Source organism: Aquarana catesbeiana, linkage group LG13 (assembly GCF_042186555.1).
Source record: "Aquarana catesbeiana isolate 2022-GZ linkage group LG13, ASM4218655v1, whole genome shotgun sequence".
NCBI lineage: Eukaryota > Metazoa > Chordata > Amphibia > Anura > Ranidae > Aquarana > Aquarana catesbeiana.
This window is the reverse complement of record NC_133336.1, coordinates 78,725,271-78,752,524: the sequence shown is the minus strand read 5'-3', so window position 1 is coordinate 78,752,524 and position 27,254 is coordinate 78,725,271. Positions and strand designations below refer to the sequence as shown.

General features: G+C 45.0%; 1 protein-coding gene across 2 annotated transcripts in view; it reads right to left on the bottom strand.

Annotated features, from left to right (window-relative positions):
• Nucleotides 1–27,254, bottom strand: part of TTBK2 (tau tubulin kinase 2) — a 255,290-nt gene that overhangs the window by 91,267 nt on the left and 136,769 nt on the right. For both annotated transcript variants that reach the window (XM_073609369.1, XM_073609370.1), the window contains exon 4: nucleotides 2,440–2,513. In XM_073609369.1, coding sequence (XP_073465470.1) covers nucleotides 2,440–2,513 — 74 coding nt within the window. The remainder of the gene's footprint in view (nucleotides 1–2,439; nucleotides 2,514–27,254) is intronic.

The window sequence follows — 27,254 nt, the reverse complement described above, 5'->3', positions numbered from 1 at the left end:
CCTTTTGTGCACAGTTAGGAATTCAGCTTTCCTTCTCCTCTGCGTATCACCAGCAGTCCAATGGGGCCGCAGAATGAGCCAACCAAGCCTTGGAGCAGTTTCTACGCTGCTGTTTCTGACCACCATAACTGGTCAGACCACCTACCTTGGGCGGAGTTTGCTCACAATAATGCCTCCAATACCGCTTCCCAATTGTCCCAGTTTATGGCGAATTATGGTTTCCAACCATCCATGTTGCCTGACTCATTCGTTCCTCAAGGAATTCCTGCATTAGAGGAGCATCTCCACGATCTTCAATCCACTTGGGTGCAGGTGCAAGAGTCCTTGCAACGTGCCAGTGAGAGGTACAGACTCCATGCTAACCGCGACGCCTACCTGTGCCTTCCTACCAGGTTAGGGAGAGGGTCTGGCTGTCATCTCATAACTTCCAACTCAGTGTTCCCTCACTGAAACTGGCACCACGATTTATTGGACCTTTCCGTATTCTCCGCAGGATCAACCCAGTGGCTTACGCATTAGACCTTCCTTCTAACTTGCGTATTTCAAATGTTTTTCATGCCTCCTTATTAAAACCTTTGGTGTGCAACCGCTTCACCACTTTTGTACCACGTCCTCGCCCGATGCAGGTCGAGAACCATGAGTTGTATGAGATACAACCGATCATTGACTCCCATAGGTTCCGAGGGCGCATACAGTACCTGGTTCATTGGAAAGGGTACGGTCCAGAGGAACGCTCTTGGGTCTCATCCATGGACGTACATGCTCCTTGTCCTCCTCTGTGCTTTCCATAGACATTTTCTTCTCAAACCTGGTGGTCCTCCAAGGGGGAGGGGTTGTTGAGGAGGGGGTACTGTCAGGGCTGGGCTCTCAGCCCATCCTTCTCTGTGCTCAGCTGTCGGTTATTTGCAAGTACTCATCGTTCCACAGTGGCTCACCTGTTAATCATCTCCTGCTCGTCAGTCAAGCGCACAGACAGCCCCTTCTGGCTATTTAAACTGCCTGGTTAATTTCTTCAATGCCTTTGCCTTGGTCAACATATCTAGAGACTCTCTGCTGTGTTCCTGTTTAAGACTTGCCTGGCTGATGTCCCTTCTGGTTCCTGATCCTGTCTGCTGCCTCTAACTATGCTGATCTCTGGCTTCCTGATTTCCTGGCTTGTTCTGACTATCGAACCATGGCTATGTTCTGACTACGTTTACCAGTTGTACCATTTTATTAAAAGGTGTGCTTTTACTACATTTTCTGTCTCAGTCTGTTTCATGGTTCCTGACAGTTTGAAAACCACAAGCCACAAGTGAAAACACTCACTGGATGAATGCAACTACATAAACTAATATAAATGTCAAGCCACACATCATACACAGTTGTCCTTCAACATCTCCTTGTTTATCACACTCCACACAGTAAAACTGTAAATGTGTGCATTAATTTTAGCCGCCCCAAGTTTGTAATATGGTTATAAGAGAAGTCGTACTTTACAATAGACTCCAATAACTATTACCTTCAGGTGCAAAATGTAAAGGACACACTAATATACAGTATCTCACAAAACTGAGTACACCCCTCACATTTTTCTAAATATTTTATTATATCTTTTCATGTGACAACACTGAAGAAATGACACTTTGCTACAATATAAAGTAGTGAGTGTAGCACGTGAGCACGTGCACTTAACTTCTTTGGTCGACCATGGCGAGGCCTGTTCTGAGTGGAACCTGTCCTGTTAAACCGCTGTATGGTCTTGGCCACTGTGCTGCAGCTCAGTTTCAGGGTCTTGGCAATATTCTTATAGCCTAGGCCATCTTTATGTAGAGCAACAATTCTTTTTTTTTTTTTCAGATCCTCAGAGAATTCTTAGCCATGAGGTACCATGTTGAACGTCCAGTGACCAGTATGAGAGAGTGAGAGCGATAACACTAAATTTAACATACCTGCTCCCCATTCATACCTGAGACCTTGTAACACTAATGAGTCACATGACACCGGGGAGGGAAAATGGCTAATTGGGCCCAATTTGGACATTATCATTTAGGGGTGTACTCACTTTTGTTGCCTGCGGTTTAGACATTAATGGCTGTGTGTTGGGTTATTTTGAGGGGACAGCAAATTTACACTGTTCTACAAGCTGTACACTCACTACTTTACATTGAAGCAAAGTGTCATTTCTTCAGTGTTGTCACATGAAAAGATATAATGAAATATTTACAAAAATGTGAGTGTAATTATTGCTACATATTACATTTGGTTGTCATATTCATGAACTAAAAGTTTTCACTTTTGGCTGGTGGCAGTGGTGTCAATACTGTACTAATTGTAGTTTCTTGTTAAGTGGGCTGAAGAGTTTTAACACTATTCAGAAATTTTAATTTATAAATCCACTGAACAATAAAACACAAAAAATATCACTTTTCAAATTTTTACAAATGTGCTGTGTCATACCTGTAATTGCATAACTACATAGTTAAATCGATCGTTCCTCCCACATCCTATGAAGCGACATACATGATCTTTACCTGAAGGAACACATAAATCATGTTAATAAATTAACAGAGCAATATTAGTCAGAGCTGCGTGACTGAATACAAACTTATAAACATGTATTTTTAAAGAAGAAATACCGTCTCTTGAAAAATTAGATCATAGTTTTAAAACCGGGAACTACAGAAATGACAAATGAACATGTTTACTTACTTCTGGCATCTGACAAAATTTAACATATATATAAAAAAAAACAAAAAACAAAAAAAACACTGCTTTTGTTCCTCTGCATCATGCAAACACCACAATTTACAAATACATATTTTTTTCATTTACAAAAGAAATTATTTTTAATGTTGGGGTATATTCCTGAATAGAGATGAGCTTCCGCTATTTTGTACTCCAATAAGCGGGGAGGGAGATGACCTGGTTCACAGCTCACTGGAGTACAAAAAAAGTGGGAAATTGAATTAGGAGAAGAGTTTGGAGGATGTCTGATATTTATGGTCAGAAAAATACCCCAGCATTAGAAAGAAGTTCTTTGTAAATTAAGAAAAAATGAAAATTAAAAAAAAAATAAAAATAAATAATTTCATAGCCTGGATTCTAGGCCCAAGGGCACTGGGAGTTGACTTCACTGCAAGAAATGATTAGATGCTCTCCTAGCATTAAAGTGGTTCTAAAGGCAGAAGGTTTTCTATGCATGAAGATAAAAAACCTTCTGTGTACAGCTGCCTCCCCTCAGCTACCCCAATACTTACCTGAGCCCCATCTCTATCCAGCGATATTGCACAAGAGACTCGGCTGTCTGGGACTCTCCCTTCTGATTGGCTGAGACACACAGCAGGTGCCATTGACTCCTGCTGCTGTCAAAGTAAGTGATCCAATTGAGAAAGGGGGCGGGGCCAAGCCATGGCCCCAGCTGCTTGCTGTGGGTACACTTGGCAGGAGGGAGGGGCCAGGATCGCTGACAAGATGAGGAGGATCTGGACTGCTCTGTGCAAAACCACTGCACAGAGCAGGCAAGTATAAACTTTTTTTTTGTTTAAAATAACAAACAAGAAAAAAAAAAAAACACGATTTTAGTATCACTTTAAAGGCCCTTTCATACTGGGGCGGGGGCAGCAGTAAAGCGCCGCTATTGTTAGCGGCGCTTTACTGTCGGTATTGGCCCGCTAGCGGGGCGGTCTTACCCCCCGCTAGCGGCCGAGAAAGGGTTAAAAACCACCGCAAAGCGCCTCTGCAGAGGCGCTTTGCCGGCGGTATAGCCACGCTGTCCCATTGATTTCAATGGGCAGCAGCAATATACACTCCGCTCCGAAGATGCTGCTAGCGGGACTTTTTTTTCCCGTCCTGCTAGCGCACCGCTCCAGTGTGAAAGCCCTCGGGGGTTTCACACTGGAATCAAAGCAGCGTATGTGCGACACTTTCAGGTCGGTTTGCAGGCGCTATTATTAGCGCAATAGCGCCTGCAAACCGCCCCAGTGTGAAAGGGCCCTAAACCTTTTCCTCATCACTCAATGGTCAAATGCCAGAGCCCCAACTTCTCACTTAGGCTCCTTAGAGCACTAAGGGCTTTACACTCAGTCTTGACTTGTAATAAAGTCCCTGTGTACAGCCTGGGCATAGGATTAATTTGGTTCCAGGATACTGCCTGGGTCCAGGATCCACAGAAATTGATTTTAAGACGAACGTGAACCAACATCTAAATTTAGAGCCTTTTTTACACTGGGCTGTGTTGGCACAAATAACCATTTCTCAATTATGGAGTCATGTGTCCTTTCCCAAAAGTAAAAAGAGACTTAGAAATATTTTACATGACTCTCAAAAATTCTTAGCACTTCTGTCTGCTTTCAGAAATCTATTGCTTTTCCCGTACTTGGGGAGAGGCTTTCAAGATACATCACTGTAGCCTGCTTATTAAGGACACTCAGTGGTAAAGACACAGATTGAGGACAGCTTAATTGCTAAAATAAACCGATTCTGACGGCAATCTGAGAAACTATAAAAAGCAGGCAGATAGATGACTTTGCAACATAAGTATTTGTTTTCCCTATAAAAGCTACACCAGAGACAAAACCAAAATTATAACAGGATGTACTCTCTATGGCAGGGGTAGGCAACACCCAGCACGCAAAGCCTCTTTTGCCGACACTCGACTCCCTCCCCATCAGCAGAGCAGCGCAGGGAAGTGAGACATAAATGCATTCCAATTTTAGAATTCCCCACACCACACCTGCACTAAGGGGGAGGTACTTTGCCCCCACACATTGTAAAAGATGGGAAACATTGTTTGGTTCTCTAACTTTGCTGTAGCTGCTATTGTCAGCTTTTGTGATGGGGAAGAGATTGGGTGCAGTTCTGCTGGGGGGGAGAGGTCCCTGTTTCCAGGAGGAGGATGACTGTCATTTGCCACTGCTAAAGCCAATCAAAGTCCTCCTTTTCACCGTCCGCCATCTGGAGGAAGATGACTTGCTTAGTTGCCACTACCAATCTCAGAAAGAAGGGATTTTACTGTGATTGACAAAACCACAATCATATGGCACTTTGTGGAATTACTATTGAGCTTCTGGGAACTTTGTTGAAATTATTCCTGAACCTTTGCGTTACTACTGAACCCCTGCGCTCTGTGTCCCTTTTAAGCCAGAGCCAGTATTCAGCACAATGAAAATCACACCCAACTTTTCCTGTGGCGCAGCGCACCGCACTTATTCTTATCTGCGGGGGCCCAACTTATGATCCTGCACACAGGCCCACTGCTTTCAGAAAACGCCCCTGACCTGAGCTCATCATTGTGCATCTATTCCAGATGCTTGTATGTGACATCACATACAAGCACGTGGGCTGGATGCGAGAGGTGGATCAGCAGGATGAGTGTGCCAGGACAGGTAGATGTGTCTCGTCTCTGCTTCCTTTCACCACTCTGCATATCATAGATGAGAAGAGGGTACAGCGGTGCAGCAGATGGGTACAGCAATGGGGAAAATGAGCAGGAGGGGTTCAGAGGTGGGACAGATGAGCAGGGAGGTACAGTGGTGGAAGAGATGAGAAGGAGGTTCAGCAGTGGGACAGAAGAGCAGAGGGTTCAGTGTTGGGCCAGATGAGAAGAAGGTTACAGTGTTGGGCCAGATGAGCAGGGGGTTTAGTGTTGGGGCAGATGAGAAGGGGGTTCAGGGGTGGGAAAGAAAAGCAGGGGGGGTAGAGCAGTGGGGCAGATGTGAAAGGAGGTGTATTGGTGGGACAGACGAGTAGGGTTTACAGTGGTGGGGCAGGAGAGCAGGGGGGGAACAGAGGTGGGGCAGATGTGCAGGAGGTACATTGGTGGGGCAGATGAGAAAGCGGGTTACAGTGGTGGGACAGAAGAGCAGGGTGGTACAGTGTTGTGACAGATGAGCAGGAGGGTACAGTGGTGGGGCAGATGTGCAGGGAGTTACAGTGGTGGGGCAGATGTGCAGGGGGTTACATTGGTTGGGCAGATGAGCAGGGGGTTACAGTGGTGGGGTAAATGTGCAGGGTAGTAAGTGGTGGGGCAAATGTGCAGGGTAGTACAGTGGTGGGGCAGATGTGCAGGGTAGTACAGTGGTGGGGTAAATGTGCAGGGTAGTACAGTGGTGGGGCAAATGTGCAGGGTAGTACAGTGGTGGGGCAAATGTGCAGGGTATTACAGTAGTGGGGCAGAAGAGCAGGGGGGTACAGAGGTGAGACCGATGTGCAGGAGGTACATTGGTGGGGCAGATGAGAAACCGGGTTACAGTGGTGGGACAGAAGAGCAGGACGGTACAGAGGTGGGGCAGATGTGCAGGGGGTTAGAGTGGTGGGGGGCAGATGTGCAGGGGGTTACAGTGGTGGGGGACAGATGTGCAGGGGGTTACAGTGGTGGTGGGCAGATGTGCAGGGGGTTACAGTGGTGGGACAGATGTGCAGGGGGTTACAGTGGTGGGACAGATGTGCAGGGGGTTACAGTGGTGGGACAGATGTGCAGGGGGTTACAGTGGTGGGACAGATGTGCAGGGGGTTACAGTGGTGGGACAGATGTGCAGGGGGTTACAGTGGTGGGACAGATGTGCAGGGGGTTACAGTGGTGGGACAGATGTGCAGGGGGTTACAGTGGTTGGGCAGATGTGCAGGGGGTTACAGTGGTTGGGCAGATGTGCAGGGTAGTACAGTGGTGGAGGAGATGTGCAGGGTAGTACAGTGGTGGGGCAGATGAGCAGGGGGTTACAGTGGTGGGGCAGATGAGCAGGGGGTACAGTGATCTGAGTTGTGGAGTTGCAGGAATTGGGGCTGATCTGAGGAGTGAGAGTGCAGGGTGTTAATTTCTCACTACTAAAGTAGTTTACATCATTTACTTTACAAAAAATCCTTTTCATGATTGAGAGTGTGAAGTTGACATTTTTGTGTTATAAAATCGGCACGCTCAATTTCTTTGAAAACATTTTTCGGCACACTGTGCTCAAAAGTTTGCCTACCCCTGCTCTATGGAGTATCAATAAAAAAAAACGTACCAGGACCACAGACAAAAAACATTATTCCCTTAAAGAAAAAGCGCACTTTACTTAACTCACTAAGCCCTTTCAACCTCTGTAATAAAGGTAAAAAAGTGATTTTTTTTTCACTATATTGCTTACTAGGCCCACTTCAACTTTTTCCACATGCTGGTAGGAAAAGCTGCATTGCTAGGGTGATTAGCATATATGCACCTATCCTTTAATCCACAATTAACTTTAACATAAATTTAATTCTACGAGTATTTACTGAGAGTTTGGACTTTCATGGGGTTAAACAGTCTGCACCCATATGCAACAATGGATCTGGCAACTGGCAGCTTAAGCATATGAAATATGAAAGGGGTGTGTGTGTGTGTGGGGGGAGGGGTCCTTCATACTCAGAATAACTGGGTTTTTACTGCGATTCCTATAGTGGGAGGTCATAGAAATATAAAGGCACGGTTCTTTGCCTCCCTCATAGGCACCCTTACTTAAAGAGGAGGTTCAGTCTGTAAAAAATAAATAAAAGTCAACAGCTACAAATCCTATAGCTTTTGACATTTAATGAATGGACACTTACCTGTTGAAGGATCCAGTGCTGTTCTCACCCGTGCTAGTTCTTGACTAGCCCCTGGGTTCCTGTCGCCAACACTCTTAACTGTGGACAGTTAGCTGTACAGCTTTCTGCTTTACATCCAGTTGCCCACTGCACATGCCCGAGCTGGGCTGTGCTGTGCCATGTGAATGGTACCACAGTCTTCTGGGACCTGCGACGTGTCCCAGAAGACTGCAGGGAGGACAGGGGTTGTGGGAAGCCAAATTTTATGCTTGGATTGCCTAGGGCTAGGCGATTCAAGCGGAAGTGGGAGCAGGTACCTGTCAAAGCTAGGTACCCGCTGACAAGGTCATCCAATTTCTACTGACAAATAAAGCCCCTGGAAGAGACGGACTGTCCAGCGAATACTTCAAGGCATTCGGTAAAATTCTGTCACCTCAACTATGTAAATTATTTAACTACGCTGCAAATAACCACACATTCCCCACAGAAATGCTTGAAGCGGTCATTATTACGATTCCAAAACAGGGATAAGCTCCAGCGTCACATACCAATTACAGGCCTATTTCATTACTGAATTCTGACCTAAAAATATATTCTAAAGTTCTAGGCAGTTGCTTACTGTACATAACACCTTATCTCGTCGAACCAGATCAAGTGGGGTTCGTTAAAGGATGACAAGGCCCTGACAGTACCAGGAGAATGATTGACTTGATCATATAGAGCACAACCAAATTCATTCTCTGTTGCTTGGTTTGGATGCAGAGAAGGCATTGGACAGGGTTCATTGGGGGAACACTGCAGAGACCCTTAATGTCCCGCTACACAGTACCATCAGCCAGAGTATTCACATCAGGCAACATTTCCAAAAGCTTCACATCACTAATGGAACCAGACAAGGCTGTCCCTTATCGCCTATTATTTCTTCACTAATAATCATACCCATTGCGGTAACTATTAGAGCTAATCCCAATATCACTGGTATTAAAATTGGACAAATCAATCATAAATTAGGTTTATTCACAGATGACATTTTAACACTATAGCCCCCTGATACCTCCCTGTGTAAAATTAGAAATACCCTAGATGCCTTTGGACTAGTTTCCTACTATAAGATCAACCCTAATAAATGTTATGCCTTACCAATGAATATTCCGCCAGATGAAGTTAATGTCTTGCGGCAAAAAATATATGTGCAACTGGGATAATCCCTCCATTTCTTATTTGGGGATTCAACTTGCCTACCCTTCAAACTGTATGAAGTAAATTATCTTAAACTCTTATGCCGCGTACACACGATCGGATTTTCCGAAGGGAAACATTGGATGTGAGCTTGTTGGTGGTAAGTCTGACAGTGTGTATGTTCCATCAGACATTTGTTGCCAGACTTTCCGCCAACAAATGTTGGCTAGCAGGTTCTCAAATTTTCTGACAACAAATGTTTGTTGTTGGACTTTCCGATCGTGTGTACACAAGTCCGTCGCACAAAAGTCCACTCATGCTCGGAATCACGAGCCGGAAGTGCTCGGTCTTGTAAAACCAGCGTTCTTAATGGAGAGAACACATACGTCTTGTACGTCACTACATTCGTAATTGTTGGCCAACATTTGTGCAACTGTGTGTATGCAAGACAAGTTGGAGCCAACACCCTTCAAAAAAAATCCACAATTTTGTTGTCGGAAAATCCGATCGTGTGTACAGAGCATAAGACCAAATCAACCAGGACCTCCAATCCATTCAAAAAGCTCAGCTATTCTGGATCGGAAGAAAAGCAGCATCCAAGATGCAAACATTACCTAAGATTTCATATTACTTTCGGTCCCTTCCGATTCAAATAGGTGCAAAAATTTTTACACAAATTAACTCAAACTAAGCAACTTGATCTGGAAGGGAAAAAAAAAAAACAGCATTGTACTCCTGATTTGGACAATGGTGAAATCTAAAAGGGGGTATGAATCTCCCGGATGTTCGTCTTTATTATTATGCTTCATTATTAGATCAGATGAAATATTGGTTTGTACATTCTAATGATAAATTATGGTTGAACACTGAACGTGAAATATCTAGAGGTAATAATACATTTTCTTTAGCCACCGCTTACTACCTAACTCCTAAGGTTATTATACCCAATTACCTAACACGTAAAGCTACTGTAACAGCCTGGAAGTTAGTTTTATCTAAACTACAACCAGTAAGTGACCCAGCCTATATTCCAATACCATTAAAAGTTATTGAATATTGCAAAGCACACCTTAATGTAGCTCCTTGACCTAAACAGGGAATCAACTTTTTTCTTAACCTGCCTGATGTTCATAAAACCCATGTTTCTAATAAGCTCAATACTAAAACTCACCTCAAAAACTAAATCTGAAAGGAATATGGAGGTTCCTTGCAAGCTCTCTGAACTTTTTACTTCTAACAAAGTCAGAAATAGAAGAGGCATCTCCCTTTTTTATAAACTCCTCTCCTCCTTTCCTCAAAACCAAAACTACTAATATGATTGAATGGGAGAAAGACCTATCTCAAACCTTCCCATGGGAATCATGGCGGAAAGCCATAATGATTAACAGCTCAGCAACATCTTGCATTGAACACTGGGAAAACTCCCAGAAAATAATAAATCGCTGGTACTTGACTCCATACAGACTTTCCAAGATATTCACACCCTCAATATGCTGGTGATGTAATGCTCATACTGGCAATTTAATACACAAATTATGGGGTTGTGAAGCTCTATCTAGTTTCTGGAAGACAATTTCCTCCTTGATAACCAGGAAACTTAACTGAACTCACACCAGCAATGGCCTTATTAGGGTTAAATTTAGACCTATACCCGCTAAATTTCAGAACTATTGTTGCCAATACCTTAATAGCCACAAGACTCACCATAACTAAACTATGACTATGCACGGGGACATTACAATTTTGCTGTACAAATATAAAGATGTATAAAGAACATTTTTTCACAAAATGTAATCTGTCCAAATGATATAACGTAAATAATTTAAATGTTCTATTTTAACCTGCGTCTTATAATTGTATATGTACATTTCAAAATACATTTATTTTTGTTTTCCATTCCAATATTTTACTGTCAATAGTACATGGATTTAAAGAGCTTCTTTAAGTAGAATGCATGTAGACTTTTCTTGGATAGGAATATAGCAATATTCTGTGTAGGACAGGTGGAAATGGGTTGCTGTGCTTGGATGAGCATAAAATTGTAAAATATTGCAAGCTCATGTATAAGACGCAGGTTAAAATGTGCATAGTCACATACATGAGTGCATAGTCACATACATGAGCTTGCAATATTTTACAATTTTATGCTCATCCAAGCACAGCAACCCATTTCCACCTGTCCTACACAGAATATTGCTATATTCCTATCCAAGAAAAGTCTACATGCATTCTACTTAAAGAAGCTCTTTAAATCCATGTACTATTGACAGTAAAATATTGGAATGGAACACAAAAATAAATGTATTTTGAAATGTACATATACAATTATAAGATGCAGGTTAAAATAGAACATTTAAATTATTTACGTTATATCATTTGGACAGATTACATTTTGTGAAAAAATGTTCTTTATACATCTTTATATTTGTACAGCAAAATTGTAATGTCCCCGATTTGGAGAGCTGAAACATTAATGTAGGTTGTAAAGTCAGAAGGTTTTTTATCTTAATGCATTCTATGCATTAAGATAAAAAGCCTTGTGTGCAGCAGCTCCCCTAATACTTACCTGAGCCCCATCTCTGTCCAGCGATGTCCAGTAGTGTCTCACCTGTCTGAGACTCTCCCTCCTGATTTGCTGTGACACAGCATTGGCACCATTGGCTCCCACTGCTGTCAATCAGTCAACCAGCCAATCAGGCGAGAGAGGTGGTGGGCAGGGCCTGCGGCACCATGTCTGAATGGACTGGGTGCCCCCATAGCAAGCTGCTTGCTGTGGGGGGGCACTTGACGGGGGGGGGGGAGGGGAGGGGCCAGCAGCACAGAAGAGGGACCCTAGAAGAGGAGGATTTGGGCTGCTCTGTGCAAATCCACTGCACAGAGCAGGCAAGTATAAAATGTTTGTTATATTTATAGAAAAGAAAAACAAGAGACTTTACAATAGCTTTAAAGTGGGATTTCATAAAAATAAACAAAAAATACCCATATTTCTATGGATAATATTAGAGCTAATATTAGTGGCTGTGTGTCAGTGGACACAGATTGGGACCCAAGAACGAGCAGGCACAAGTGCCCCCCAAGCTAGTGGCTTGGTATGGGGTTACTCAACAGGGGGAAGGAGCCAGGAGCACCGGCCGGAGACCAGGGAAGAGACAGAATGGGGACTGCTCTGTGCAAAACCATTAAACAGAGCAGGTAAGTATGTCATGTTGGTTAATTTAAAGTTTTTCTTTTTCAAAAAGAGCATTTACGAGGGGCGTGGCCTGGAGCGGCATGGAATAGGATGCTAGGGAACAGAGCTCTGCAGGCTGTTTATCCTATACCACATGTCCTGTGACCCAGCTAGTAATCAAAGACCTGAAAATCACTGCCGCCATACAGAGAATCCTCAGGGAACATGTCGCCACCAAAAAAAATGCATCTGCGGTCGCAAAACTCGGACAATACCGGCGACAAGACACAGACCAACTGAACCAAGATGGCGGCGCTGTGCAGGGAGAGGAGACATCCGTAGGCGCAGACACGGCTAAAGTGCTGGAGGCAATCACCACATGCCAGGAGGCTGTTACAGCATGCCAGACGACCCTTACAGCTCGGATAGAGGAGGTGAAAGTGGACATCTCTCTAGTCTGACAGGACTTCCAGAAACTGCGGGAAAGGGTTACTGAGGCGGAGGCCCGGCTGAGTACTGTGGAGGACTCCCTTCCCCCTCTCCAGAACACCACAGCAGACCTACAGCTTCAGGTGAGCCAGCTCCTGCAGAAGCAGGATAATATTGAGAACAGACTCAGACGCTGTAATCTCAGATTTATCAGTCCCCCTGAGGGGGTGTAGGGGAGAGACCCCCCCACGTTCCTGGAGAAGCTGCTCTGTGATACCTGTGGGAGGGAATCGTTCTCCCCCACGTTTGTAGTGAAACGAGCACACCATCGGGCAGACCACCGCCAGCTGGAGCACCCCCTCCCACTTTTATTGCAAAAGTTTCTCAATTTCAGGGACAGAGATGCTATACTTCGCCTTAGTAGAGAGAAGGGTAACGTCCCCTTTGGAAACAAGATGGTCGTCGTTTTTCCAGACTTCTCAGCAGAAATACAGCGCAGAAGACGAACCTTTATGGAAGCCAAGAGGTGCCTTCGCATCAAAAATGTGAAATATGCAATGCTCTTCCCGGCCAATCTCCACTTTGAGGGAGAAGACAGAGCACATTTCTTTGAGGATCCTGAGGCCGCCCTCACGTGGTTGGAGCAGAGGGAAACACAGATAAGTAAACACGCTGTTTCTCTTTCTCCTCAACTCTCCCCATGATCCCACTATAATTCTTTCCCTGGCTTTTTCCTCTCGATCGACCCCCTGAAACGGGGGGGGGATTGTAGACTGCTTTTTGGCTGTGTGTCTTTTAGTCCCTGCTGCCCCATAGCTTGGAAGGGCTGAGTAAACCACCTGCTATTGAACAGAATAACTTTAGCTATTCCCTTTCACATAGCCGCACCGTGCTTGACACCGCAGGGCCACTGCAGCCGCATGCCCAACATACTTTTATCTAGCTGCCTGTACCAGCTTTTGACCCTTTGGAAAATACTCATGGGAAAGTCTTTCGATTTGCATTACCGGCTATTGAACAGACTCACTCTAGCTGCTCCCCTTCACACAGCCGCACCATGCTCGTCATTGGAGGACCACTGCAGCCGCATGCCCAACATACTTTTAACCAGCTCTTTTTTTCAACCTCTGACTCTTTGGATTACACTTGTGGGATGGTCTTTTAGTTTTGTATACCCAATCCAGGGTCGAATAGACCCACATACCTACCTAAAAGATGAATGGTCTTCATTTATTCCCAGCGGAGGGAGACTCTCCCTTGGAGAACTCACTATATGCAGTGAGCCAAGTCCTGTAATGTTGGTAGTTAGGGATAAATGCCCGCACCAGTTTGGGAATGTGCAGGGCGAGAAGGGGGGGGGGTTATGGGTTTTAGAATGCTACGAGACATAATATCTCATAACCTTTTTGTAATGTTGGTGATGGTCTCTCCCTGGAGGCTATGTGCCACTATTCCAGCTATTAGGGGCTGTCTGAATCCTGGAGCTCACCATTATCTCTACCTCTCCCTATGGCCAGATGTGGTGGTTCTGGTGGAACCCCATGCAGAGGGCCATATGCGCAGAGCACAAACGTTCATGGATAGGTTGGGCTTACCACTCTGTCCACACCACGCACTCCAGGGGGGTGTCGTTTCTAATAGCTAAAACCACGCACTTTGAGCCTGAGGGTTCAGAAATTGACCCGATGGGTAGATACGTGTTCTTAAAAGCCAAACTGTATGGAGATTTGATACTCTTGCTGGCTTTTATGTCCCGCCACGGTTTCACTCCACTATCTTAACTGCTGGGTTTGATTTTATGGCTCTGCACCCCAATATTCCAGCTGTATGGTTGGGCAATTTTAATAATGTTTTATATCCAGCCATAGATAGAATGAGCAGGTCAGCACCCTATACCAGTGTTCCTCCACCCCACGAGATTTTCTAGGCTCCTGATTTCAACCTAGTTGACACATGGAGGGTCAGGAACCCTACATCCAGGGCATATTCCTGCTTCTCCACATCACATCACTCTATGTCCCCTATAGACCTTATACTAGTATCTAAATCACTCCTTCCCAGGCTGTCGGATGTGGGATTTTCTCCTAGATCACTTTCAGATCACTGTCCTTACTGGGCCAAACTCTCTCTGCCGCATGATCGTCCACGTGGCGAATGAATCCTTTTTGGTTGACGCTGTTCCCGGAGGATGACGATCTTCCAGCAGACTGGGAGCAATACTTTCTGACTAATGAGGACTCCGCCCCCACTCAGACGGTATGGGAAGCGTTTAAAAAACATGTGTGGTGTAGTCCCTCGCGCTATATTGAGTAATCGGACTAAGTTAATATCGACGTAACTGACTAAAATGATGGATGATAAAAAATTGTGAATGATAAAAATTAGTGAAAACGTGTAAATAGTGATGATGTCTCTATGGACTGCAGCAAAATCAAAAGTGTTCACTTACACTCAACAAAATAATAATAGTAAAGTGATTTTGCGCTTCAAATCTATCACATCAAAGCATGATTATATATACAATTGTGTAAGTAAAGTGTATTCTACAGGTATAAATCAACAGTGCAACATAGTATAAAGTGCTCAATGTTAGTGAGTGATCATCAAAAGTGCTGATGTGCATCAATAGATCAAAAGTTTATATTGTGCTTCATCCACTGGGACCATATAATGGAGGAAGAAGGTGATGGTGATATCTTTTAATTGATGTGATCCGGTGAAACCGGGCTCTCTGGACTCTCACCTTAAATAAGATAAATTTGGGCATCAAGACTGGTTCTTTATTGGATGTAGTGTGATGTCATTCAGGTAGGGCTTCTCTGGTGGTGTAATGATTCTCCCGAAATAAAGCACCTATCAGATAGAGGAAAGAAGGGGATTGCCCACCTGGGCTCCACCAGTCCGGTGGAATAAACCGGGAAGGGAGAGAGAGAGGCCTCCAATGGTGTAGTATGTTAAGTAAAGATACTATTTATTGAAAATTAAAAGTGGTCTCTTACATTTCTAATAGTTAAAAACAGCATAAAAGCAAAAACAAGCTGGGGACTCAGTTGAAGTCACGAGCGGTGACGTAACGCGTAGGGTGTGGCAGAAAGCAGACGAAACCGGAAGTCAGTAAGGAGGCGCCTCAGACGCCGCTCCTCAGCTTGTTTTTGCTTGTTTTTGCTTTTATGCTGTTTTTAACTATTAGAAATGTAAGAGACCACTTTTAATTTTCCCGGTTTATTCCACCGGACTGGTGGAGCCCAGGTGGGCAATCCCCTTCTTTCCTCTATCCGATAGGTGCTGTATTTCGGGAGAATCATTACACCACCAGAGAAGCCCTACCTGAATGACATCACACTACATCCAATAAAGAACCAGTCTTGATGCCCAAATTTATCTTATTTAAGGTGAGAGTCCAGAGAGCCCGGTTTCACCGGATCACTTCAATTAAAAGATATCACCATCACCTTCTTCCTCCATTATATGGTCCCAGTGGATGAAGCACAATATAAACTTTTGATCTATTGATGCACATCAGCACTTTTGATGATCACTCACTAACATTGAGCACTTTATACTATGTTGCACTGTTGATTTATACCTGTAGAATACACTTTACTTACACAATTGTATATATAATCATGTTTAAAAAACATGTCTGCATGACACTTACCACACGCATTAATAGATTGAAACGAACATCTGAGATAGCAGGGTATCGGATATGTATAGAGACTTCTTCATCAATCTGTACACAACCACAACTTCAAAAGACACCTCCTCATTGGAATCCTTCCTTGAGGAACTAACAATCCCTCAGTTGACTGATGAACAGGTTGAGGAGCTTGAGGCCCCATTAACAGCAGACGAAATTTCTAGGGCCATAGCAGAATTCCCCAGCTCTAAAGCCCCGGGATCGGATGGCCTGCCTGTGGAGTTTTACTCCACATACTCGGAACTGTTATGTCGCGTACACACGACCGGTTTTGCCGTCAGAATAAACTCCGAAGGTTTCTCCGACGGAATTTCATTCAAGTGGTCTTGCCTACACATAGTCAAACCAAAGTCCGACAGTCCAGAACGCGGTGACGTACAACATGCACGACGGGACTAGAAAAAGGAAGTGCAATAGGCAGTAGCCAATAGCTTCCGTCTTGTACTTGCAGAGCATGCGTCGTTTTTGGTCCGTCGGAACAGCATACAGACGAGCGGTTTTCCCGATAGGAATTGGTTCCGACGGAAATATTTAGAACATGTTCTATTTCTAGGTCCGTCAGAATTTTCGAGAAAAAAAAAAAAAGTTCGATGAGGCATACACAGGATCGGAATAGACGAAGAAAAGCTTCCGTCTGACTTTTTCTGTCGGACATTCCGCTCGTGTGTACGCGGCTTTAGTCCCTAAACTACTTTTGCTATACAATGCTATATTTGAGGGCTCTGATTTGCCAGCATCGATGAGAGAGGCAACCATAGTACTAATTCCCAAACCTGGTAAGGACCCACATCTCTCAGAATCCTACCGCCCCATATCTCTGCTTTAGGCGGATGTCAAGATACTTGCAAAAGTGCTTGGCATCCTCCTTAAAGTCATTTTGTCACTGGTACATAGTGATCAGGCAGGCTTTATGCTGGGCAGAAATACATCTTTCAACCTTAGAAGGCTTTTCATAAACCTACAGGCTGCTCATGACAATTCAGAGTCTAGGGTGATTGTAGCTGTAGATACTGCCAAGGCATTTGACTCGGTAGAATGGAGTTACTTATGGGCTTGCCTGGGCAGGTTTGGCCTGGGTCCCAAATTTATAAACTGGGTGCAGCTCCTTTATCAGGCCCCGGTGGCGAGGGTTCTAGCAAATGGATGGCCATCTGGACAATTCCCTCTGTCCAGGGGTACGAGACAGGGGTGTCCTGTCGCCGCTGCTTTATGCTCTGGCGGCAGAGTCACTCGCAGTAGCGGTTTGTACACATCCGGGGATTGTGGGGCTCAGTAGGGGGGAGGTAACGGAAAAGATTAGTACATATGCAGATGACACCTTATTGTACCTAGATGACTCGGACAACTCACTACCGCTGGCCTTAGCCTTAATCAAACGCTTTGGCACATTCTCTGGCCTCAAGATAAATTGGGACAAGTCCCAGATACTTCCCCTTGACAGCTTCCCACCGCCCAGAGATAGAGCCATGCTACCTTTACAGAGAGTGGATGCCATCAAATACTTGGGAATACGGACTACTCGGGACCCGGCAGATTACATTCCACTCAATATAGTTCCACTGTATGAAATGCTTAAGACTCAGATATGGTCTCCCACTGGGAGTTATGGGCCATATAAATCTAGTAAAGATGGTTCTATTGCCAAGAATTCTGTACATGATCTGGCACTCACCAGTGTACTTAGTGCTCAGGCATTTCAAATTAATGGAAACTATCCTGAAACCGTTTATATGGGGCAACAGTAGGCACAAATTCTCATGGCACAAACAAAAATCCCACCAGACCTTGCTGGCATGGCCCTACCTGACTTTAATGTATATTATCTTGCAGCTAAATTGTCACAAATCTTTCACATTGACAAAGTAGACAGAGAGAGGTTTCTCTGCAACCTATGTCCTAGGTGGTCACAGACAACCCAAGATTCCTTAGTGGCGATAAAGGGAGGAGCGAGAAGCGAGGGAAGGACGATCAACCGCAGATCAGTACTGTATCACTACACAAGGATATGGAAGCTAGCTTCAGATAGGCTACATTTGTCAGCAATGCATGACTTCACCCCCCACGTGGCACAACACAAATCTCTCTGAACTCAATTTAATCCCGGATAGTGAGGTATGGAATTCGAGGGGAGTATTCTATTTGTCACACATCACCTGTAATGGCAAGCTTAAGACTTTCAACAGATTAAAATCTGAATTCACGCTACCGAATCAGATGTTCTTTAGGCATATACAACTCTGCCACGGTTTTGGCACTCAGTTCCCCTTAGATGACCTCACCCTTGCCAGCAACCCCTTAATGAAAGCAATAAAATGCCCTGACCCTAAAAAGCTGATCTCTCAATTCTATTCGATGCTGACGCTCTCGCAGGCAACCGTGTCGGCCTATGGGAGAGGGAGGTGGGCTCCATGGAAGATGAAGAATGGAGTGACGCCCTAGATATGTGCAAACTAGTATCCCCCAAGCTATCGGATCATCTAACCCAAATTGTTGTGATCCACAGATCTTACCTTACACTGCTCAGAATCTCCAGATACAAGCGTAGTCAGTCCGCAACTTGCCCAATGTGCAATCAAGCAGTGGGCAATTTTTTCCACCTACTGTGGCAATGCACTAAAATCCAGGCCTTTTGGACACAGGTGGTGCGATTCTTGCATGAGACAATGGGCTCCCCTAGAACACTACAGCCCAAAATATGCCTTCTGGGGATTTTCCCAGACCCAGAGATAAATAAATGTACTAATATATTTCTACATGAAACACTCTTCTCTGAGCTAACACACTGGATAGTGGAAGTCAATACTGTTTTACCCTACAAGTAACATACTCACAGAGGGTGCCCTTCAAAGTATGAAAAAATATGGGATAGATGGGTTAAGGCGCCTGAAACCTGCATATGAGTGGACAATGGACACAAAAAGATCTATGGGTCCATCTGTCTCCACATATAAGGTTCGTAGTGAGGAGGGGTGATAACCATGCCGGCATAGTATATTCAATGGAAGAATACTATTAAATATCAACGGTGCTGGAGGGTACACCCTGGGTTAATACATATAACATATGGAATGCCATGGTAAGATAACTATTGCAATACTGTACTATATTCTTGATATTTGTCTCGAAAGTATTATTGCTGTATATCCTCTTTTTTTTGCTCAATAAAAGACTACGTTTAATGGTAAAAAAGAGCATTTACAATCACTTTAAGCACAACCCTTTCCTTCCACTTTGATTTCTCTGTATGCCCACCCAAAGCTTCAGCAAGCCAATGTTTGACTGATTGTCATTGGTAACTGCATGCCATGGTTCCCTGCACTGCTATATGACACAGAGAGCTGCTTCGTATCTGCAAGCAGCAATGGTGAGTTAGAGCAATGGCCCTAAACCTCAGTCCTCAATTACCCCCAACAGGCCATGTTTTGGGAATTTCTATTAGACATAGCTGTCCGAAATATTTAACCACTAGCCGACCAGCCGCCGCAGTTATACTGCGGCAGGTTTGCACGGCTGCACAAATCTCCGTAGCTATATGTCACTCCTTTAAGACGTCATAGTAGGCAATGTCCACCAGGCAACCGTGATCGCTCGTGACAGAACGAGCATGGGGATGTGTGTGTGTAAACACACAAATCCCAGTTCTCTCAGGTGAGAGGAGACAGATTGTGCGTTCATACTAAGTAGGAACACCGATCGGTCTCCTCCCCAAGTCAGTTCCATCTCCTCTACAGTTAGAACACACCTAGGGAACACAGTCAACCCCTTTTATCGCCCCCTAGTGTTAACCCCTTCCCTGCCAGTGACATTTATACAGTAATCAGTGGCTATTTTGAGCGCTGATCGCTGTACGAATGTCAGCGGTCCCAAAATAGTGTCAAAAGTGTCATTGGTGGATTTGCTTCTATTGCTCTTTACTTTTAAAAAGGAATTTTCACTGTGCTTTGTGAATGAAGGGATGTTGTACTGATATCATCTAATCAAAAGTAAAAATGAATGATGCGATGACTGTAGTCATGTGGGCTTTTAACCATGCTGACACCACCCTTATCCTGCATCACATGGATGCTTCAAAAGGCCTTGGTAAAATCTCCCATAATCCCAAGACTGCAATGAACCTTGCTGAATGAATTCAATCAGAAACTGGAAGTTCCAATATGAGGATACATTGAACCCTGCATGGTTTGCCAAAGGCATTTTTAAATTTAAGCAAATTATCTCCTCATACTTTTATTAACTGCATTTCTTACTCTAATGCCGCGTACACACGAGCGGACTTTTCAGCATCAAAGGTCCGACGGTTTTTCCGACGGATTTTTGACGGACTGCCGAACGACCGGACTTGCCCACACACGTTTCGAAAGTCCGTTGGTTTGAACGTGATGAAGTACAAAGGGACTAGAATAAGGAATTAGCCAGTAGCCAATAGCTGCATAGCATACAGACGAACAGATTTTTCGACCGGACTCGAGTCCGTCGGAAAGATTTGAAACATGTTCCAAATCTAAAAGCCGTCTGATTTTCGACAGAAAAAGTCAGCTGAAGGTCCAATGAAGCCCACACACGTTGGATTGTCCAACGGATTAGTTCCGTTGGACCAGTCCGGTCAAAAAGTCCGGCCATGTGTACACGGCTTAACACATATTCACCAGGTAGGTTACTTCACATGGTTATTCTTTTTACTCAGTGCACGGCTACCATTGTTAATTTTGCACATGATCGGAGGACCGAGATTAAGGCAGAGGATCCAGTTAAACACCAGAAACAGGCAGGATCACTGAGAACAGATCAATAATGACTTAAAGGGGTTGTAAAGGTAAACATTTTTTCACCTTAATGCATTCTATGCATTAAGGTGAAAAAACTTCTGACAATACCGCCGCCCCCAGCCCCCCCGTTTTACTTACCTGACCCCTCGAAAAACAGCTGCTCGCTCCCAACATCTATTCCTCCGCTCAGGCTGGCCGCTGATTGGCTACAGTGGATGGATTGGAAGCAGCGCAGCCATTGGCTCGCGCTGCTGTCAATCACATCCAATGACGCGGCGTGCTGGGCGGCGGGGCAGAGTGATACAGTGAGCGGCTACAGCCGCCGGCTGTATCACGGGAGCGCGCCCGCAATAACTAACCACCATGCGAGGGAGCTCGCATTAAGGTGGTTAGTTCTTGCGGGGAGGAGCTGAAACAGCCGCCGAGGGACCCCAGAAGACCAGGTTCGGGGCCACTCTGTGCAGAACGAGCTGCACAGTGAAGGTAAGTATAACATGTTTGTTATTTTTTTTTTTTTTTTAAATTACCTTTACAACCCCTTTAAGAACAGCAGCAGGGTTCCTTAACAGTTTGATGGTGTAATCTTTGTATTTTAGAAATACCAGCAGTACATTAGTGGATAACAAAAGGACATTTTTTCTAAGAATAAATAGCACACTTGATGGCTCAAAAACACAATTTACCCACCAAATGTATTAATTTAGAGATGGAATTAGGAATAACTGTCAGCTACCACCACCACATAGACTTAAACTGATACAGTCAGCATAGGTTAAAAAACAAAACCAGAAACCCCCTGTAAAAGATGCCGCTTAATACTCATCCTTCCAGCAGCCAATGTGCTAAATCCAACAGGCATTGTTGCAAGAACCTGGCCTATGTGGTTATTCCTGTGGACCCCTACGTCACTACTAGGTCTGACAGAGTTACTTTAGAAAATGTCTGCCTAAATTAAAGTCAATAAAACAATTTGCATTGTTTCTTTGCAAAGTAGATTTTATCAAATTAATAAAAAGTATTTGCTATATTGATTGATGTACAATCTAGTAATGCGGACACTGTCCCTCAGACCAGATGTTAGCTCTATGGTGATCTTCTTTGTGAACTGTATGTAGCTTTATTAACCACTGCAGCCCAGGAAGAATTTACCCCCTTCCTGACCAGAGCACTTTTTGCAATTCGGCATTGCGTCGCTTTAACTGTCAATTGCACGGTCATGCGACGTTGTACCCAAACAAAATGGACGTCCTTTTTTCCCCACAAATGGAGCTTTCTTTTAGTGGTATTTGATAGTCTCTACGGGTTTTATTTTTTGCGCTATAAACAAAAACAGAGCGACAATTATGAAAAAGAACGCAATATTTTTTACTTTTTGCTATAATAAATATCCCCCAAAAATATATTAAAAAAACAATTTTTTTCCTAAAGGCCGATATGTATTCTTCTACATATTTTTGGTAAAAAAAAAAATTGCAATAAGCGTATATTGATTGGTTTGTGCAAAAGTTATAGCATCTACAAAATAGGGGTATAGATTTATAGCATTTTTATTATTATTTTTTTTTACTAGTAATGGCGGCGATCTGCGATTTTTATCGTGACTGCAACATTATGGCGGACACCTGACAATTTTGACAGATTTTTGGGACATTGGCATTAATACAGCGATCAATGCTATAAAATTGCATTGATTATGGTAAAAATGTCACTGGCAGTGAAGGGGTTATTACTAGGGGGCGCTCGAGGGGTTAACTGTGTTCCCTGGGAGGGGACTAACTGAAGGGGAGGGGACTGACTGGAGGAAGTGATGGATCGTGGTTCCTAGGTAATAGGAACACACAATCTGTCACTCCTGTCAGAACAGGGAAGTGTGTGTTTACACACGCTCGTCCCTGTTCTGTCTCTCCTCTTCACGATCGCTCGTGGCCGGCGGTCATCGCAACCGTCGGCCACGAGCACCGGCACCCACACTGTGTAGCGGGCGCCCGCTATCCCAACCCTGCGAGTCGATGTATAGCTACGCGCAGGGGAGTCAACCTCGCGCAGGGGAGTCAACCTGCCGCAGTATAACTGTGGCGGTTGGTCAGGAAGCGGTTAAACATAATAACCACAAGTAGAGTTCTTTTAGCTTTTTCAAAGCTTGATCTATGCAATGACTTAATCTTTTTTGTATATTCAATAAAACCTAAAAAAAAAAAAAAAAAAAAAAAAAAAAAAAAAAAAACGCATGACACCTCCCCTACAGTTTATAAATGTATGAAGCTACTTGCCATTTTCACTTCTTGACCTTTCAGTCCTGCAGAGTGAAGCTGCTCCTGTGAAACATAATTTATTTGCATCTATGTCACAAGTGCCTTCCAGCGAAAGCCCCAGTCACATCCCTTTTAAATAGCTCTACTTCAGGGAAGAAATTGAATTAGAATTTGGTACTTTATTTTCTCAAGAAATTACTACCTTGGAATCTGTCCAGTTACTTAGAGCAAATAGGGAACTAAACAAGCCAGGATGTTTGTATCTGTCGTAGAATCCATTTCTTCAAAGACGACAGAAAGTCTCCTTGATGGAGGGAGGCTATGACAGACTTGACAGATTTCATGTGGGATTTCTGGACCTTAATGAAGACAGTGAAATTTACGCTTGCATCCCATGTAAATCCCGTTCGGTTCCCAAGCACCGGAGATGATTATCCAAGTGGCTGCAAAAGCATACAGATATCCCCTCACTCTGGAAAGTGGACACCCCCTCAAGCTGAAGATTTGGGGGACTTGAAAGTTCAGGGAGCTAGCCTTGGGACCGGTCTAGCAGAGGATTGGGTAAGTCAATCTTTTCCAAATACCATAAAATAAAACAAACAGTGCGAGTGCAGCCCCACTGCCAGGGAGAATATTTGTGTTTCCCGGAGTTCAACCCAACGGAAGACTGAGGGTGGCATTGACTCAGCAGAGAGCACCTCAGAAGGTATACTGCAGCTGGCATCAGTACCATTGGAGTGTGAGCTGGAGACACCCGGTACAGCAGGACTGTCCCCAATGTGTCTAGAACCAAGCATGTTGCACCACAAGGCAGAACAGCACAGCTCAGGATAGGAGGCCAAGCCTCGGATACTTACTAACCTGACCGCTGGGTAGCAGGAGAAGGGTCAGCAGCCAAAAGTGACCAAGTCACTGTAGGTGGGCAGCAGAGATAAACTGGAGGAGCATTCCACATGTCACTTGTGATCAGGAGCAGCAACAGGAAGGTGCTACTTCAATTCTGAATATCAGGAAAGATCACAGAATGCACGAGAGCAACACTCCACCCAGCTGATGTCTGCACTCAATCCCCAAGCCTTAGCGCTATCAACAATAAAAACAAGAATTTTAAATTGTGCCCAAAAGGTCCTAGTAATGAGGTAGCTCCTGGTTCTTGGCCTACATGGCAACACAAAGCGAGTTTTAGAGACATGGTCACACCTGCAGCTGTGCCATGGCTCTACCCCCGGAGAGTGCTCTGCAGCTAACTTAACCAGTACACTCTGGGGGGGGCTCAACATACTGCCCGTACAGCAGCTTTCCAGGGGGGAATTGGCATAAAAACATGCCTCCGAAGCGTAAGCTGACCCCACTGCCACAGCGGACCTCCCGGAGTCGGTCTGGATCGCTGGACAACTACTTTTATGGAGACCCGCCGTGGAACTAGTACTTCCAAGATGGCGCCGGGTGAGCATGCTGCCCGTGTAGCCTCCCCCATCGGCACTCCACAACTGCCACTACTGTCCCTTCCTCCCCCCTCCTCTCTCTCCTGCTCTGATAGCGAGGACAGACCCTCAGATGTGAGTGACACCTTAGGGGATAAAGATTTCTGTTCACACATCTTATCCGTCCCCACTAAGGCTGATCTGGAGCGGATTGCTCACAGGGTAGAGAAGGTCCTGCGCCAGGACATTGAAGCCCTGCAGGCTGACACAGCTCATATAGGGGGCAGAGTAGAGGCATTGGAGACACAGTGGGAAGAAACTACTCCTGCTATACAGGCACTGACTGAGATGTAAAATGCAAGATCACAGGATTATTTCCCTGCTGGATCAAATGGATGACTTTGAAAATAGGAGTCGCAGGGTTAACATACGCATCAGAGGTCTGCCAGAAGCCATGTACCCACCCTGCAGGGTGGCTTTAAGCAAATACTGGGCCGCCAAGCATTGGATCACATAGAAATTGGCCGGGCCCAAAGGGCTCTCTGGCCACCATCTGAGGACCCTAACAAGCCTAGAGACATTATCTGTAAATTGCATAAATACTCACTAAAGGAACGTATCAGGTTTCAGGTCAGGGGAGTCCGTCATGTGGATTTCGATGGCGCTAAGTTAACCTTCTTCCCAGATCTCTCCAGACGCATGCTTATGCAATGCCGTGCCCTCAAACTACTACTGGAAGTTCTGCAGGATGCACAGCTGACTTACATATGGGGTTTCACGTTCAGCCTTTCAGCTACCAAAGATGGCCAGCAGTTCACCTTGCAGAATAAAGATGACCTACCCCAGTTTCTGGATTCCCTTGGATTGCCTCCTGTGGACATCTGACTGGAGAACATCCCCGGAGATACCTTTCCCACCTCGCACTCAGCCTTGGTGCTCGGATTGCCGCAGAAGACGCAGTTACCCAGGGGAGGCCCCTCTAGTTAAGCCTCACTTCCTTCCTCCCTCCGGGGGACAACCTGACTAGCTTAACAGATCATTGCAGGCCTCCCTGCCACACTGAGGGTTCCTTGATTCCCTCTGGCTGCTGTACTATTATCTGCTCTAAGTTAAGGTGCAGGCCTGCACCTCCTGTTAGTAGCGGGTCCCCTTTCGGGCTCACTCTCCAAGCCTTACCACCTACCCCCAATAGGTCAACTCCTTGGAGTTATGTTCCCTTTTAGGACCTATTGCTGCTCGCTGGCCTTCACTGTCTCCTTGTCTTGGGAACTGAGTAGTGGCTCCCGACTAGCGATGTTACTACACTTTGGTGCGCCCTTCGGGCTTTGTTTTTTATGTTGTTCATTTTGCCTTTATTTTATGGAATAACTGTGGTTTGTTTTCTAGGCTCTTATTCCTGCTTGGTGTGTCATCAGTACTCCCTGGACCCTGGTCTGGTGTGCTGTGGGTCTCTCCTCCTGATGGGGGCCCAGTTGTTCCCCTATGTTGCCTTTCACCATGGCCTCCTTGAAACTCGTATCATACAACGTACGTGGTCTGGGCTCCCCTTCCAAACGCAGTAAATTGTGCCTTGAAACAAAACGTCTGGGGGCACACAATACTCTTTTTACCGGAAACAAACTTTTGCACTGAATCGGACCCCCGTCTCTCTACTCGCCTGTATAAATCATGGTACTTGAGCAACTCCCCGTGACCCAAATCTGACGGGGTGGTTGCTATAGCTATTCACAAACAATGCCCATTTTTTCTGCTAGACCATCTGGCGAACCCCAATGGTAGGTTTGTGTTTCTTAAAGGCACCCTTTTTGACCGCAAGTTCACGTTTGCAGCTGTGTACGCCCTGAACAGTAAACAGCTTACTTTTCTGTCCTAGGATCTCTATCCACCTTCCAGGAAGGCCAGCTAATATTGGGGGGCGATTTTGATGTTAGCCCTGAGCCACAATTAGATACGCCCTCAGGCCATTCTGCTCCTTCGTTTGCTTTCTTGAAGCACTTTAGAAAGTCTCTGCAGGCGCACCATTTGTCGACTGTTGGAGGTTGCTTCATCCCACTGGTAGAGACTATAGCTATTTCTCGGCCACCCATAATGTCTATACTCGTGTAGACCTTCTGGTGATGGACCAGTTTTCCCTATCTGGCGCATCCATTGGCACCATAACTATATTGGATCCTGCTCCGGTTTCCATTTCCCTGCAGCCCCTGTCTTCGAAAGCGCAGACATGGAACTGGTGCCTGAACGAGGGTATACTGGATAACGCAGTGGCTCAGAAACAGGTTTCCAACACCATCTCCTTATACTTTGCTAAGAATAAGATGGGTGAAGTGGGAATGGGTTCTATATGGGAAGGACTTAAAGCAGTGGTTCGGGGAAGATGATCTCTCAGGGTTCCAGATTGAAAAAAGCAAGGGAGGGGGAACTGTAAACCCTTGTTAAAACTCCACTCGGCCGAACTAACCCATAAACGCCGCGTTAGCCCAGAGATGGCCCTGGAACTACAATCTCTTAGGCAGGAAGTGACTACTTTGACCGTTAGGATTCCGGCGCGACTACACCACGTTTCCCACAAATTCTACGAATTTGGCAACAAACGTGGGAGGCTACTTGCACAAGCTCTCAAACGTCAACGCGACTCGGGACATGTATATAAGTTCTCCACTGCAGCGGGCTGATCCGTGGTTCATTCCTCAAAAATAGCTAATGCCTTTAGGAACTACTATGCCCAGCTATACCATCTCCCCACCACTCTACCTGGTTCTACAGAACCTCAGGGGGTGGAATGTATTCTGTAATATTTAAAGGAGGCCCAGT